The sequence below is a fragment of the Phytophthora parasitica genome (assembly GCF_000247585.1).
Source record: "Phytophthora parasitica INRA-310 unplaced genomic scaffold supercont2.25, whole genome shotgun sequence".
NCBI lineage: Eukaryota > Oomycota > Peronosporomycetes > Peronosporales > Peronosporaceae > Phytophthora > Phytophthora nicotianae.
In genome coordinates this window covers 82192-94471 of record NW_008649011.1, presented here as the reverse complement: position 1 = coordinate 94471, position 12280 = coordinate 82192, and the positions used below count along the sequence as shown (strand labels likewise).

The window sequence follows — 12280 nt, the reverse complement described above, 5'->3', positions numbered from 1 at the left end:
CCCTGTCCCCCGATCATCATAGGTGTTTTGCTAAGGAATTTCAACCGGCACGTTTAGCGTCCCCTTAAATGTTCAATGGTGGCGAGTTTGCAAGAGATCGCACCTTTTCATTGCAACCGCCCCTTCGTCTCTTCAGTTGTATTGAATCCTTTTGAGTCCCGGTAGTGGAGGCGTATAACCATGGAGGGCTACCTCTGGAAACGGGGTCGCAAGGTGCCCAGCATGTACGTGTCGGTAGTGAACCGGTAGCAACGAATCGAGACTAACGACATATTCCATGCAGGAAGCGGCACTATGCTGTGCTTAAAGGCACCATGTTGTCCTTCTATCTCACTCAGGACGAGGCTCAACGTTCTGGAGCCGTACCGAAGCGAGTGCTAGAGATAATCGACTTACGGATCATGCCGAGCACCTCGTCGACTGATACGAGTCACCCTCCGCACATGGTACTCAAATATTTAGACGCAGATGGAGGTGGAACGCTTCAGTGTCGTGCAGACTCGAGAGAGACGCAACAGGATTGGCTCGAAGCCTTGCAGCACGCACTGAAAGAGCCTGATCGCATGGCCCAAGAAGAGATCACCGAGGTTCAGGAAGAGTTGAGAAGAGACGCTCAATGTCACAGTCGAGCCGTGCAACAAGCCACCGAAGCTGTAGAAGCTGCTGGACGACACCACCGAGAACAGGCCAATGCGGAGGCGGCATTGCAGCAGAATCGAGAGATCGCAGTGGAGTTGAACACGCAATTGGAGACTGCAAGGATCTTGCAACGTGAGGCGCTACAGAAGCTTGAGACGCTTCAAGGTGCACTGGAAGACGCGAGACAACGCGTCCATACGTCGTCTTTAGAAACCGAAGATTCGTCACTCGATCAAGCGATGGAAGCGGTGGAAAGGTTGGCAGCCAAAGTGGAAGTGGCAGCTAGTGCAGAAGCCACACACGGACGCAATGTTGAGCTGCTGCAAGTGCAAACCGAAGCCAACTCGAAGGAGCAACAGGAACTGGTACAGCGCGTGCAGAAATGTGCTGAGGAGAGTAAAATCCTGCGCCAAGTAGCCGCTAAGAGTCTGGAAGACGCGCAACGTGCCAAGCAGAGAACCAAACGTTTAGCGTCTTGGGGTGGCGACACTGAAAGCTCTAGACCTTCACATTTGGACCCACTGGTTGAAGGGTATTTACTATGCCAACATCCCATGCGAACGACGATGCATCGTCGGTACTACGTCCTCACTGGCAACACTTTGTGTTGGTACGCTGATCAAGACGCGTTCGTCCACAAGATGGACGCACCGAGTGGCGTTCTGCACGTTGCAGAAGTGTCGGAATGGGACGGTAAAGTGAAGCCTACTTCACCTATTCGAAGACTCGTAGTGCCGTTCAGTAGCAGCCCCAAGGCCCATTCGAACGAGGCGTATCCGAACGCATTCGCTGTACTCACCGTTGAAGGGAAGACGCTGCGTTGCAGTGCACCACTTAAAAAGAACCAGGAAGACTGGATCGCTGCACTTCACGTCGGTCTTACGATGCCTCCGTTGTCTCCTCATCGAGCACGAGCCGCCAAGTCACATCGAAACTCGTTCGATTTGTTGGCATCGATTCCAGTCTCTCCCAAACGACAGGGCAGTGAAGAAGCGAAGAAAGAGGAGACACAAGTGTCGGAGCCTGCGGCAGTTGAATCCGCCTCAGAAGGGGAGAAATTGACCTCGGAGGTGGTGGTAGAAGGCTATTTGGTGGGGAAAACCTCGCTGGAAGAGACCATGAAGAAGAAGTACTGCGTGCTGAGAGCGCTGACGTTGTACGCCTTCAACACACACCAGGAAGCTGCAATGGTAGCGCACTCTACCATACAAAACACGTTCCATGTCAGTGGCGTATCCAACTGGGACGGCCACGCTACGCTGATGCACTACGACCACGGCTTCTTGTTGCAGACCACGGAGCATCAAAGTATTTATTGTAGTGCTCCTAGTCTTCAAGAGAAGAATCACTGGGTCAACAGTGTACAGCAGGCGTTACTACGGTACCAACACGAGGGCAATCGAGGCTCTAAAATGTTCGAGCAATCAAAAGATGAAGAAAAGACTGATCAACCTCAACATCGACCGTCGTATGACTCAGCGAGACGTGAATTCCTCGCCACTTTACAGCGTTACTATGCTGAATATCATCCAGGTAAGTTGGGTGATGTACCGATGCTGCTATCTCGATATCAAGGTCGTGAACAAGCCCTTGTGGAGCACTTGGATCGTCTTTACGGCACGTCAATGGCGAGAGATACAAACGTACAGATGATGCTCTCAGCTATGGCGAATCCCATACCACCGCCTCAGCAAGTTCCAGTTTCTCCTGTGCTTCATTCTTCAGAGGATCTCTCGGATTGGTTGATGTGGAATAAAGATGCCACCTCCAGCTTTTGTGTCCTGTCTGGAAATCGTCTTGAACGCTATAAGTCGGAAGGTGGAAAGCAGTTGGCTGTTTTTGTAGTGACGGGAGTTCATGACTATCCAGCGCCTTCGCCTACGATGAGCCGATCGTCTTCGGGAGACCAGGAACTGCAGTTTTACGTATCAGGTAGACACGAACTGGAAGGTGGTGAGTCTACGCAGTTGCTGGTACTTGAAGCGAGCTCGACTGAAGCTAAACAGAAGTGGATGGAGAAGTTGACCAGTGCTTTAACACCGGCGTCTAGTGAGTCCAAACCAGAGCCTTTACCAGCCTCAGCTACGCCTCCAAAGGCAACGACAACAACACCTCCTAAGGCAAAGGCAACTACACCTCCAAGAGCAAAGGCAAGTACACCCCCAAAACCTCCAGTGATTTCTACAGAGGCTACAAATTTCCAAGAAAAACTGGTGGAATTTTACCAACGACATAATCCTAAACGTGTCGAAGACGTGAAAACTTTGCTCACAAGTTTTGCAGGACGGGAGCGCCAGCTTTTACTGTCTTTGGATGCCACATATGGCACCAGTGTGAGTTCGGACGGAAGTTTCGATGCTTTCCTGCCTCAATTATCGCCCCCAAATGTGCGTCCAAATGCTTCAAGTGTTGCTGTCTACCGCGAAGGTTATTTGTCAGTGAAACATCCGCGCTTAGGAGCTTCGTATCGCAAGTGCTTTTGTGTACTAAATGGTACAACTTGGCATTGTTTTGACAGCAGCGTCGTCGCTCACAGTGGCCACGCAGCTTTACTATCGGACGTGGTTGTGAGTCTACATCCAGTAACCGCAAAACTTGCCGAAACGTTGACATTTCCTTTGGAAACGCAAACCAACGGCGTTATTTTACTGCGTTCGGATGCTGCTGAAATTGTTCACGACTGGACTCAAGCGTTACGAGTTGCAGTGGCGAGTCAACCGAGTGTTCATCCAGTGACTGAGAAGAAAGATCTCGGTAGTTCTTTCGACCAACTTCGCGCTCGAATTGTGGGTTTTTACGAGAAGCATAACCCGTCAAAAGTTTCCGATGTGGATACTTTACTTCAGTCGTTCCAAGGACGTGAAGGTGCGTTGCTGGAGCAGATTGACACTGTCTACAAGAGTCACCTGGCGACGGATCCGGTATGCACGTCGTTGTGTGCTGATCTCGCTGCAAAATTCGCAGAGAATCAGAGCTTTTCCGATAGTAAAATATCAGAAGTTCCAAGTGACGAAGCTATTCTAATGGAGGGATATCTCATGAAACGTGGCCACAAGATCCCGTCTATGAGGAAGCGATACTGTGTGCTTATCGGCAACGAGCTTACGTACTACGTCACACATGATGACAGTAAGAATCCTGGCGGTGGTGCCACGACAAATCCGTTGGGTAATTTCCGAGTAGAAATTGTGGGCGACTGGCATGGCAAAACTGCCACACACACGTATGAACATGCGATGGAACTCGAGACAACAGACGGCAAAACCTTCTTCTGTGCTGCTGCCACAGCCAAGGAAAAGCAACAGTGGGTCGACGCTTTTCGTCGTGGTATCGCGATCTCTCGAATTGATCAACGAGAGCATGACGGTGCTGGCGAAACAGAGCACGATCGAAAATTGCGAGAACAATTTCGCGATAAATTGGCAGATTTTTATCGTGTCCGCAACCCGGCGAAGCTCCCAGACCTGGATTTACTATTGAGTTGCTATGTTCAGCGTGAACTGGCACTGTTGCAGGCTATTGATCAAGCGTATGGAACGAGTTTGGCAGCAGATGAGAATCTATTGGCACTTTTGCCGCCGCATCCTGATCAAGCCACAGCTTTGGCAACCTTGAAACTAGATGGATATTTGAAGAAAACAACGGGTGAAAGTTCGACTTCCCTTTGGAAACGTGCGCAAACGGTGTATGTGGCAATCGATGGACTGAAAATTTCCCTCTTTGCCACACGTGAAGGATTCAAAACTGGAGGTGCCGGATTAGGAGAAGGAATGATTATTTTGGCAGTGAAAGACGACGATTATCACTCAGCAGCGAATCGTTTTGCAGTAGAAACGAGTGATCACGAATGGCTTCGCTTTGAGGCTCATGATACTATGGAAAAGCGTCTGTGGGTGCAAGTGCTACGTGCAGCATTAGACACGGTGCTGGCTCAGAGTTTATTAGCGGATGAAGGTGTGGAGTCGAGCGAAGACATTGATGCTCATGGTTTCTTACTGTTAAGAATGGACTTTAACTATCCACAAGAAGAGCATTGGAAGCGACGAGAGATGGCTACACCAATTGAAGAACGCAGTGTGACACTGGAAAATGGGAACGAATTTGTGATAACCAAATCGACAAAAATTGGGGAAGAGGCACGGTTTAGAGTGGTGAGTACTCGAGCGTGGACACCTGGAGCGCGTTGTTGGCCTGTGACAGCAGGGAACCGAGCACCCCGTTTTCCCTTCCAGATTGTGACACAGGAACAATTTGTATTGAGTTGTAGTGCAGCTACAGACGCAGAGCGAGCGAAATGGATTCGTCAGCTACGTGTGGGTGCGGAACAAGCCGCAGCCCTGGAAATGCTAGAGGATCAACTTTTAGAGACTAGATCTCCCATGTCGCTCAGTCGTCGAAGTCTGGTGGCTAGAAGAGACCACGATTTCGACGATCACGAGAGCGTTGTACACGTTCAACCTGCTTTTTCACGTCAAAGTGATGAAGAGGAACCTCCAATGACGGGGTATCTGTCTTTCCGTCTTGCCAAGTCTCCACTTCCGTCAAGTGAAGCTCGACACACTTCTCAAATGACAACTGCAAACGAAGCTTTTATTGTGTTGAATATGCGTGGACTAGTCGCTGTCTATGAAGATGAAAGTGCGTATTATCGCCATGATACACCGGTATGTGAAGCTCAAGCTATAGAGCTTTTATCTGACGGAGTGGCTTCGATTTCTTCGTCTGCACATAGTCCGAAGACGAAATCGAAGCTGCGCCATCTGTTTCCTGGAACGAAAGATGCAATAACGCCGTCCTTAGCGTTTGCGGTGGTACTTCATCCACTGGCAGAAATGAACTCAAGTTATGACGAAAATACTTCAATGCTAGAGTTTTTCCCTACTCTTCCGTCTCAACGTGATCAGTGGATGGAAGCATTTGCCAATCGAATCGATTTTGCAAGGGGTGAAGCGCTGCTAGCCGATGAGAAAATCATCTTAAAACTCGAACGAGAAGAAGAAGAGAAACACGAAGATGTAAAGATTGGCAACGAACATGACAGTAGTGGCAATGACGGCACTGACGACAGTGGATTCGAGGACAAACCCTTGACTCTGGACGTGTCCGAAGCGGACGTTAGCGAACCAATTGAAAAAGACACCGAGTCTTCGGGTTTCGTGTTTAGAACTGCAGCAATGGAGGGAATTCTGACCCCATGGCAGACATCAACGTCTCCTATTCGCATCCCTGGCAGCTCCAAAATGAAGCCGACAATGCCCGTGTACGCAGTTCTCGTTGGTTGTCGTTTGCGATGTTTTTCGTCTCGAGAGGCAGCCACAGCTGCTACAGCATCAATAGATGACGAACCCCCATCTCTTGATATCGAGATCACGGCGTGTTCATCGTGGGAAGCGCCGACTGCATCATGGTTGACAATTGGCAAAGAAGAGGAGAATTTAGGTATTAAAATGGACGTCAAAGGTTCTCGTCACAGTACGTGCTTCACCGCTCCGAATACTGAAGCCAAACAGCAGTGGATTCAAGTGGTACAACACGAACTTAGTTTTATCGTCGCAGAGCGATCTCTGAGTATTACAGAGCGACAGTTCACTCAAGAAGTAGCAGCTCATTTAGCCAGTATCGCTGCTGCAACAGAAGCAGGAAACGACAACACTGACACAACGCAAACGAAAGGATATCTTCGAGTTCGCCACCATAATTTGGGATCTATTTGGCGCGAACGGTTTGTGGTGCTGGAAGGGAGCACTTTGACAGTTTTTTCAGAAAATTGTCAACTTGATGAAGAAGGTAAACCTCGTTTTCCAGATTTGGCAGTGGAAAAACACGAACTTGTGGGAGTGGAGAAATGGCATCCCGTTTTTACCAGTCTGGGCCGAAGTGGCTCTGGGTTGAAAGGTACAGGCTTTCGAGCCGAAACGAGCAGCGGTGTGTACTTGGAATTCATTGCGACGACCGCAGAGGACGCTTTTAAGTGGAAATCTGCCATCACAGCTGCAACTACGAAAGAATCCGCAACAGCCACTGTGTCACGCGATGCCACATTGCCATTTATCCCTGGAGCGAGAATGGAGGGGTATCTAAAGTTGAAAGATCCTCAGAAGTCAAATAAAAAGAAAACTGTGAAGATGAAGCCGTTAAAGCTCTGGAAAACTCGCTACTGCGTCGTCATGGGCTCTCACTGGCTCGTATACGCGAACCAAAGTCAAGCTGTTTCGTCTGGTGAAGCTCCGACTCCTGTGGCAGTGTACGAACTGCTAGGTATTGCAATAACCGACGGAGATGATGGAACCATGAACGAGTTCTCGATCCACGTCGTTCCTGGTCGACAGGTCAAGTGCAGAGCTCGCTCGAGTCTGGAGCGAAAACGCTGGGTTAATGCTGTCGAAGATGAGTTATCGGTACAGGCCAAGACAACAGAAGATCTCGAGAGATCCGCCAAACAGCATGAGGAGAAACTGGCTGCTCGTGAAGCGGTTAAGAGCAAGTTGCACGAGGTTAAAACGGATGCCAGGCGCTTGTCGGCACTGCTAGGGGAGGCAATTCAAAGCGCGCAAGGGGATTCGGATTCCGACTCAGAAACGCGAGGAGATTCCTCGGATGAGGATTCTTCACTGCGTCAGCGTTCAGGGCCGGATTACATTGATGGGAGTCCAGAGAGCTCCCCGATGAGAAGAAATGTGGGGGAAACTGTGTTCACGTTCGACACACTCGACGTCCCGAAGGATTCAACGACTCAGAGGAAGGATTCTCCTTCGTTTTTGAACTGCTTCGCGTGTTTCTTCCGGTGTATCCCAGTGAATTCAACGGGTTCGAATGGCAGGAATGTCATCGCTCCGCTGGGAATACCTGGTTACCCTTCAACTGCTGCAGCGTGTAACCCACTGTACACCTGCGAATACTACGAAGACGACGGGTATCGCGGGTTAGCCAAGTGAGAAACAGTCGATTCATAGCATGAACTAACACCGTCGATAATGCTTACCGTCAGAATCTAAGTCTTTTCGGCTGAGAGTTCAGTTCTTCAGTAGGGGCTTACATTTTAATTAAAGTGAAGCCACGTTTCGCAGAGCCGTAAGCCACCATTATCCTCGACGGGAATAAGACCGTTAAAGCATTTACGAACCTGTATTGCTTTAGTATAAATAGTAAATTGTGTGCCATCCTGGTCAAACCTAAATGGTCCATGGATAAGTGAGAAAAGTAAGCGGCAGTTTGTTTAGAGGAAAGGTACGCGGAGACAGGGACAGACTGACCGTATGAGCCGTGCGATGGCCTCTTTTTGCACAGTAGGTCGTGCAGTGGCAGCGAAGAAAATGCCTCCCTGTCTCCGATCATCGTAGGGTTTGCTAAAAGGAATTTCAACTGGCATGTTTAGCGTCCCATAGTGTTTTGTCTTACCTGCAGCCACCAACTCTATGATGGCTTGCCACTCTCAGCTCATTTACACTCTTACCTTGGAGAACTAACAGCCGATCAGAGACAATGTACCGTTCATCCTCCCGAGTAGTGACGGCGATCACTCGAGGCAGCTCTCGTGGTATGCAGACTCGACGTTCCATTCGCATGTGGGATCGAGTGCAGCCGTCGCTGTGGCACCCCTTAGCGTCACTGGAGCAATCGCTAATGGACGTGGAGATGATGGCACGCCGAGTTTTCTCGCCTCGCTTCCCACCGTTTGCGCCGTTCACGCCCGATATGCTACCAAAGCTGCACCATGACGACCACGACTTTTTCAAGGACCTCCCCATCAAGAAACCTGAAGAAGCGACAAAGGAGACGTTGGAGGCCGCGACACCAGAATACAGCGCACAGAACCCACTGGATAAGGAGAAGGAGGGAACCGAAGCTGCTCTCGACAAGAAGGAGCCTTCGACCGCTGCAGCAGGCACCGTGCCTCACCCGACGTACTCGTCGTACTCGTACACGTACTCGACCGTGCTGGACCACAATGGCCATTGCATTGGCTCGGCTCGCCGGCGCTATGAGGATTCGACCGGACGTCTGAAGGCCACACATGAGCGCGAGATCGATGGCAAGAAGCTGAAGATGGTATGGCAACGTTCCAACACGCAGGACGAGGGCGGCCACCAGACGATTTGCTCGAGCGGCAGCCCAGACGAGTTCGAGAAGGAGTGGGTCGAGACGCCGTTTGGTCGTGCTGAAGACGAGGAACTAGCCAAGTGGATGAACGACCATGAACGCAATGTGTACCAGGCCTTTGGCATCGAGTACAACCCAGACGAGATCGAGCCGAAATGTGAGACGGTCGAAGAGCGGAAGGTTGTGGAGGAGGGCAGCCATGAACGTAAGCAGACCATTCATAGGATGTCGAAGCGCCAAGAAGAGGAGACGACGCCGCCGCAGTTCACGTCGTGAGCGAGCAGTTAGGGCAAGTTGAAGTGGTTGCCTATGAGGAATCTGATAATTCATATCGAATACATGTACTGTGAAGTTTCATAACGATTTTAGAAAATTTCGTCTAAGCGAAAATTTACAGTTTCAATATGTGGACCACATGTCTGCTTGGATTCGTACTTAGTCTCGAAACTTCAGCTTGTTCCCGCCTGCCCATCTTTAAAACCGAATCAACCAGTCATCCCCCCTCGTCTCTTTCGGTCAGTATGGAGGAGCAGCAGCAACATGACGAGCCGATGCTCAAGACCTGCGACTCGGAGGCCACGTCGTCCTACCAACTCGGCGGTTTCGGTGTGGATGCGGCTATAGGCGAGTCCAAGCGCTGGCTGCAAAGCTTAGAGAAGAGCATCCGCGCCATCGTGAGTATTCGTTTACTGAGTGTACGCGCCTTCGACGGCAACGGCGCGAGCTTCAGCGTGGCCACGGGCTTCGTGGTGGATATGGAGCGCGGATTAATTTTGACCAACCGTCACGTGGTGACACCCGGACCCGTTGTGGCTGACGCCATCTTCCTCAATAAGGAAGAAGTGGACCTCGTGCCCATTTACAGAGATCCCGTGCACGACTTTGGCTTCTTCCGATTCGACCCCAAGAAGGTTAAGTTCCTACAACTGCATGAAATCCCGTTGCGCCCTGAAGCTGCCAAGATCGGCGCCGAGATCCGCGTGGTGGGCAACGACGCGGGCGAGAAATTGTCCATTCTTCCAGGCATTTTGGCCAAAATGGACCGAGACGCGCCGTCCTACGGCTCCAGTACCTACAATGATTTTAATACGTTTTACTATGCAGCAGCCAGCAGCACGAGTGGAGGCTCCAGCGGCTCCCCAGTGCTGAATATTGACGGTTGTGCTATTGCGCTCAATGCTGGAGGAGCCAAGAAGGCTGCTTCATCCTTTTATTTGCCACTTGATCGCGTCGTGCGAGTGTTGGAACTGATTCAACAGGGCAAACCTGTGCCCCGAGGTACGATACAGACGATCTTCCGACACACTGCATTTGATGAGGTGAGGAGACTGGGACTACCAGGAGAGACGGAGGCGCTGGTGCGGCAACAATTCCCACAGGAGACAGGTATGCTCGTAGTAGACCAGGTCATTCAAGGAGGACCTGCACATGACCAGCTGCGGACAGGAGACGTGCTCATTAAGTTTGGTGGACAGTATGGAGCGACATTTTTGACCGTTGAAGAGTATCTGGACGCTCATGTTGGAGAGACAGTGGAGGCGCAGTTCCAGCGCGGAGACGAGCAGTACACAGCCACTATCAGTATCCAGGACTTACATTCCATCACGCCCGACAGATACTTGGAGATCGGAGGAGGAATTGTACATGCACTTTCCTACCAGCAAGCGCGCAACGCGTCATTGCCCGTGGGTGGGGTGTATCTTGCTCAAGCAGGGCATATGTTCATGAAGGCGCATCTAGCCCAGCCCTGTATCATCACATCCGTAGCGGGACAGCCCACTCCTACATTAGACGACTTCGCACGGGTCATGGCCTCGCTTCCGAACGGCTTCCGAACGGTATTAAGGTACTTTATGATTCGTGATCGCCACCGTGTCCGCACGGCCTTCATTATGATGGATCGCCTTTGGTTCCCAATGCAAATGTGCACTCGTAACGACGAAGACGGGCTTTGGTATTCCAAGCCGTATACGTTAGAAGCATCCAATGGATAGAACTCACTTGTGGCTACAGCAAATGGAAACCCGACGTTTGCTCTTGCACTGTTGAGCTTTCCTGGAGGCAACGCACTTGGTAAGAAGACGTTACTGTCGCTGGTGATGGTATCGTTTGATATTCCTTACATGATTGATGGCATTTCGAGCTCGAGTTACCACGGGATGGGAGTCGTCGTGGATGCTGAACAAGGTTTTGTGCTTGTGGATCAAAACACCGTCCCTATTGCGTTGGGCGACGTGTTGATTACTATTGCTGCTAGCGTGGAAGTCCCCGCTAAAGTGGTGTTTGTGCATCCAGTTCACAATTTTTCCATTGTACAATACGACCCTAAGACTCTGGGCGCTGTAGCAGGCCACATTGGGAGTGTTGAGTTGGCTGAAAAACCGCTAGAAGTTGGTGAGACTGCTGACTATATTGGATTGAGCAGCAACTGGACGGTGGTCACCATGAAGTCTGTTGTAACGAAGCTAGATCGGCTTGTCTTGAGGGATTTCCAGCCCCCACGGTACAAAGCAGGCAACATCGAGGTGCTGCACTTTGACCGTATTACGAAGTCTGTGGGTGGCGTCTTCATCGATGACGTTGGCGCTGTGAATGCTCTTTGGCTCTCGTTCAGCTACCAGGATAATGCTGGTCGTAAGGAAGTCTTCCGTGGTCTACCGGTTAGCATCGTCCGACCCATTGTTGATGAACTTCGGGCGTCTCGTATTCCCGAGTCTGTGAACATTTTGCCGGCGCAATTACTGACGTTCTCACTGTCAAAGGCACGCTCGGGTCTTGGACTATCTGACGCATGGATCCAGAAACTCGAGTCTTGCTACGAGGATAAGCGCCAGGTTCTCGGAATCAAGCGTTGTGCTGCTGGCACAGACTGCGCCGAGAAACTCGAGAGCGGCGACTTACTCTTAGCAATTGACGGCCAGGTTGTGGTTCGGGACGCAGATGTGGAGCGCGCTGTGGACGGAAAGACTGAAGTGACGACTTTGGTTGTGCGGGACCAGAAGGAGATGGAGGTCTCGGTCCGCACTTCTCAGCTCTCGGCTATGGGCACGGATCGCGTAATTGTCTGGTGTGGCCTAGTTATCCAGAGCCCGCACTATGCAGTGGCGAGTTTGGGTTACATTCCTGAGGAAGGCGGCGGTGTGTACTGCTCGCGTTGGTGCTATGGATCCCCAGCGCACAAGTACGGTCTGCGTGCAACTATTTGGCTCGTGGAAGTCAACGGCGAGCCGACACGCACTTTGGACGATTTCTTGCGGGTGGTGGAGCGTCTGGGTAATCGCGAATCGGTGCGTCTGAAGACCATTTCCATCAATACTAAGCCCAAGGTGTTCACGCTGAAGACAGACTACCACTATTGGCCTACCGTCGAGTTGCGTCGAGAGGGATGGGACTGGAAATACGTGGAGCACCCTGTAGCCGCATAGGTGCTCGAAAATGATGCAAGTGTCAACCCAAGAAATCAAAATACTTCAGTACATAGAGCTACAGCACACTGCGCTTTCAAAAAATATATACGCGTATTTTGTTCACCTTTTCAAAT

General features: G+C 50.8%; 4 protein-coding genes across 4 annotated transcripts; all 4 read left to right on the top strand.

The window, feature by feature from the left end:
* Positions 1-180: 180 nt before the first annotated feature.
* Positions 181-7805, top strand: PPTG_11714 (hypothetical protein; the record flags this gene model as incomplete). Its single annotated transcript, XM_008906845.1, has 2 exons — positions 181-224; positions 284-7805. The coding sequence occupies 2 exons, from the start codon at positions 181-183 to the stop codon at positions 7572-7574; spliced, it is 7335 nt and encodes a 2444-aa protein (XP_008905093.1). The 3' UTR covers positions 7575-7805.
* A 114-nt stretch (positions 7806-7919) lies between these two features.
* PPTG_11713 (hypothetical protein) lies at positions 7920-9104 on the top strand. The gene has a single exon (XM_008906844.1). It carries the CDS (start codon positions 8122-8124, stop codon positions 9013-9015), a length of 894 nt encoding a protein of 297 aa, XP_008905092.1. The 5' UTR covers positions 7920-8121; the 3' UTR covers positions 9016-9104.
* A 156-nt stretch (positions 9105-9260) lies between these two features.
* PPTG_11712 (hypothetical protein) lies at positions 9261-10733 on the top strand (the record flags this gene model as incomplete). The annotated part of the gene is made up of 1 exon (XM_008906843.1): positions 9261-10733. One exon carries the CDS (start codon positions 9261-9263, stop codon positions 10731-10733), a length of 1473 nt encoding a protein of 490 aa, XP_008905091.1.
* Positions 10734-10838: 105 nt separating this feature from the next.
* On the top strand, positions 10839-12164 carry PPTG_11711 (hypothetical protein; the record flags this gene model as incomplete). The annotated part of the gene is made up of 1 exon (XM_008906842.1): positions 10839-12164. The coding sequence occupies one exon, from the start codon at positions 10839-10841 to the stop codon at positions 12162-12164; it is 1326 nt and encodes a 441-aa protein (XP_008905090.1).
* Positions 12165-12280: the final 116 nt, after the last annotated feature.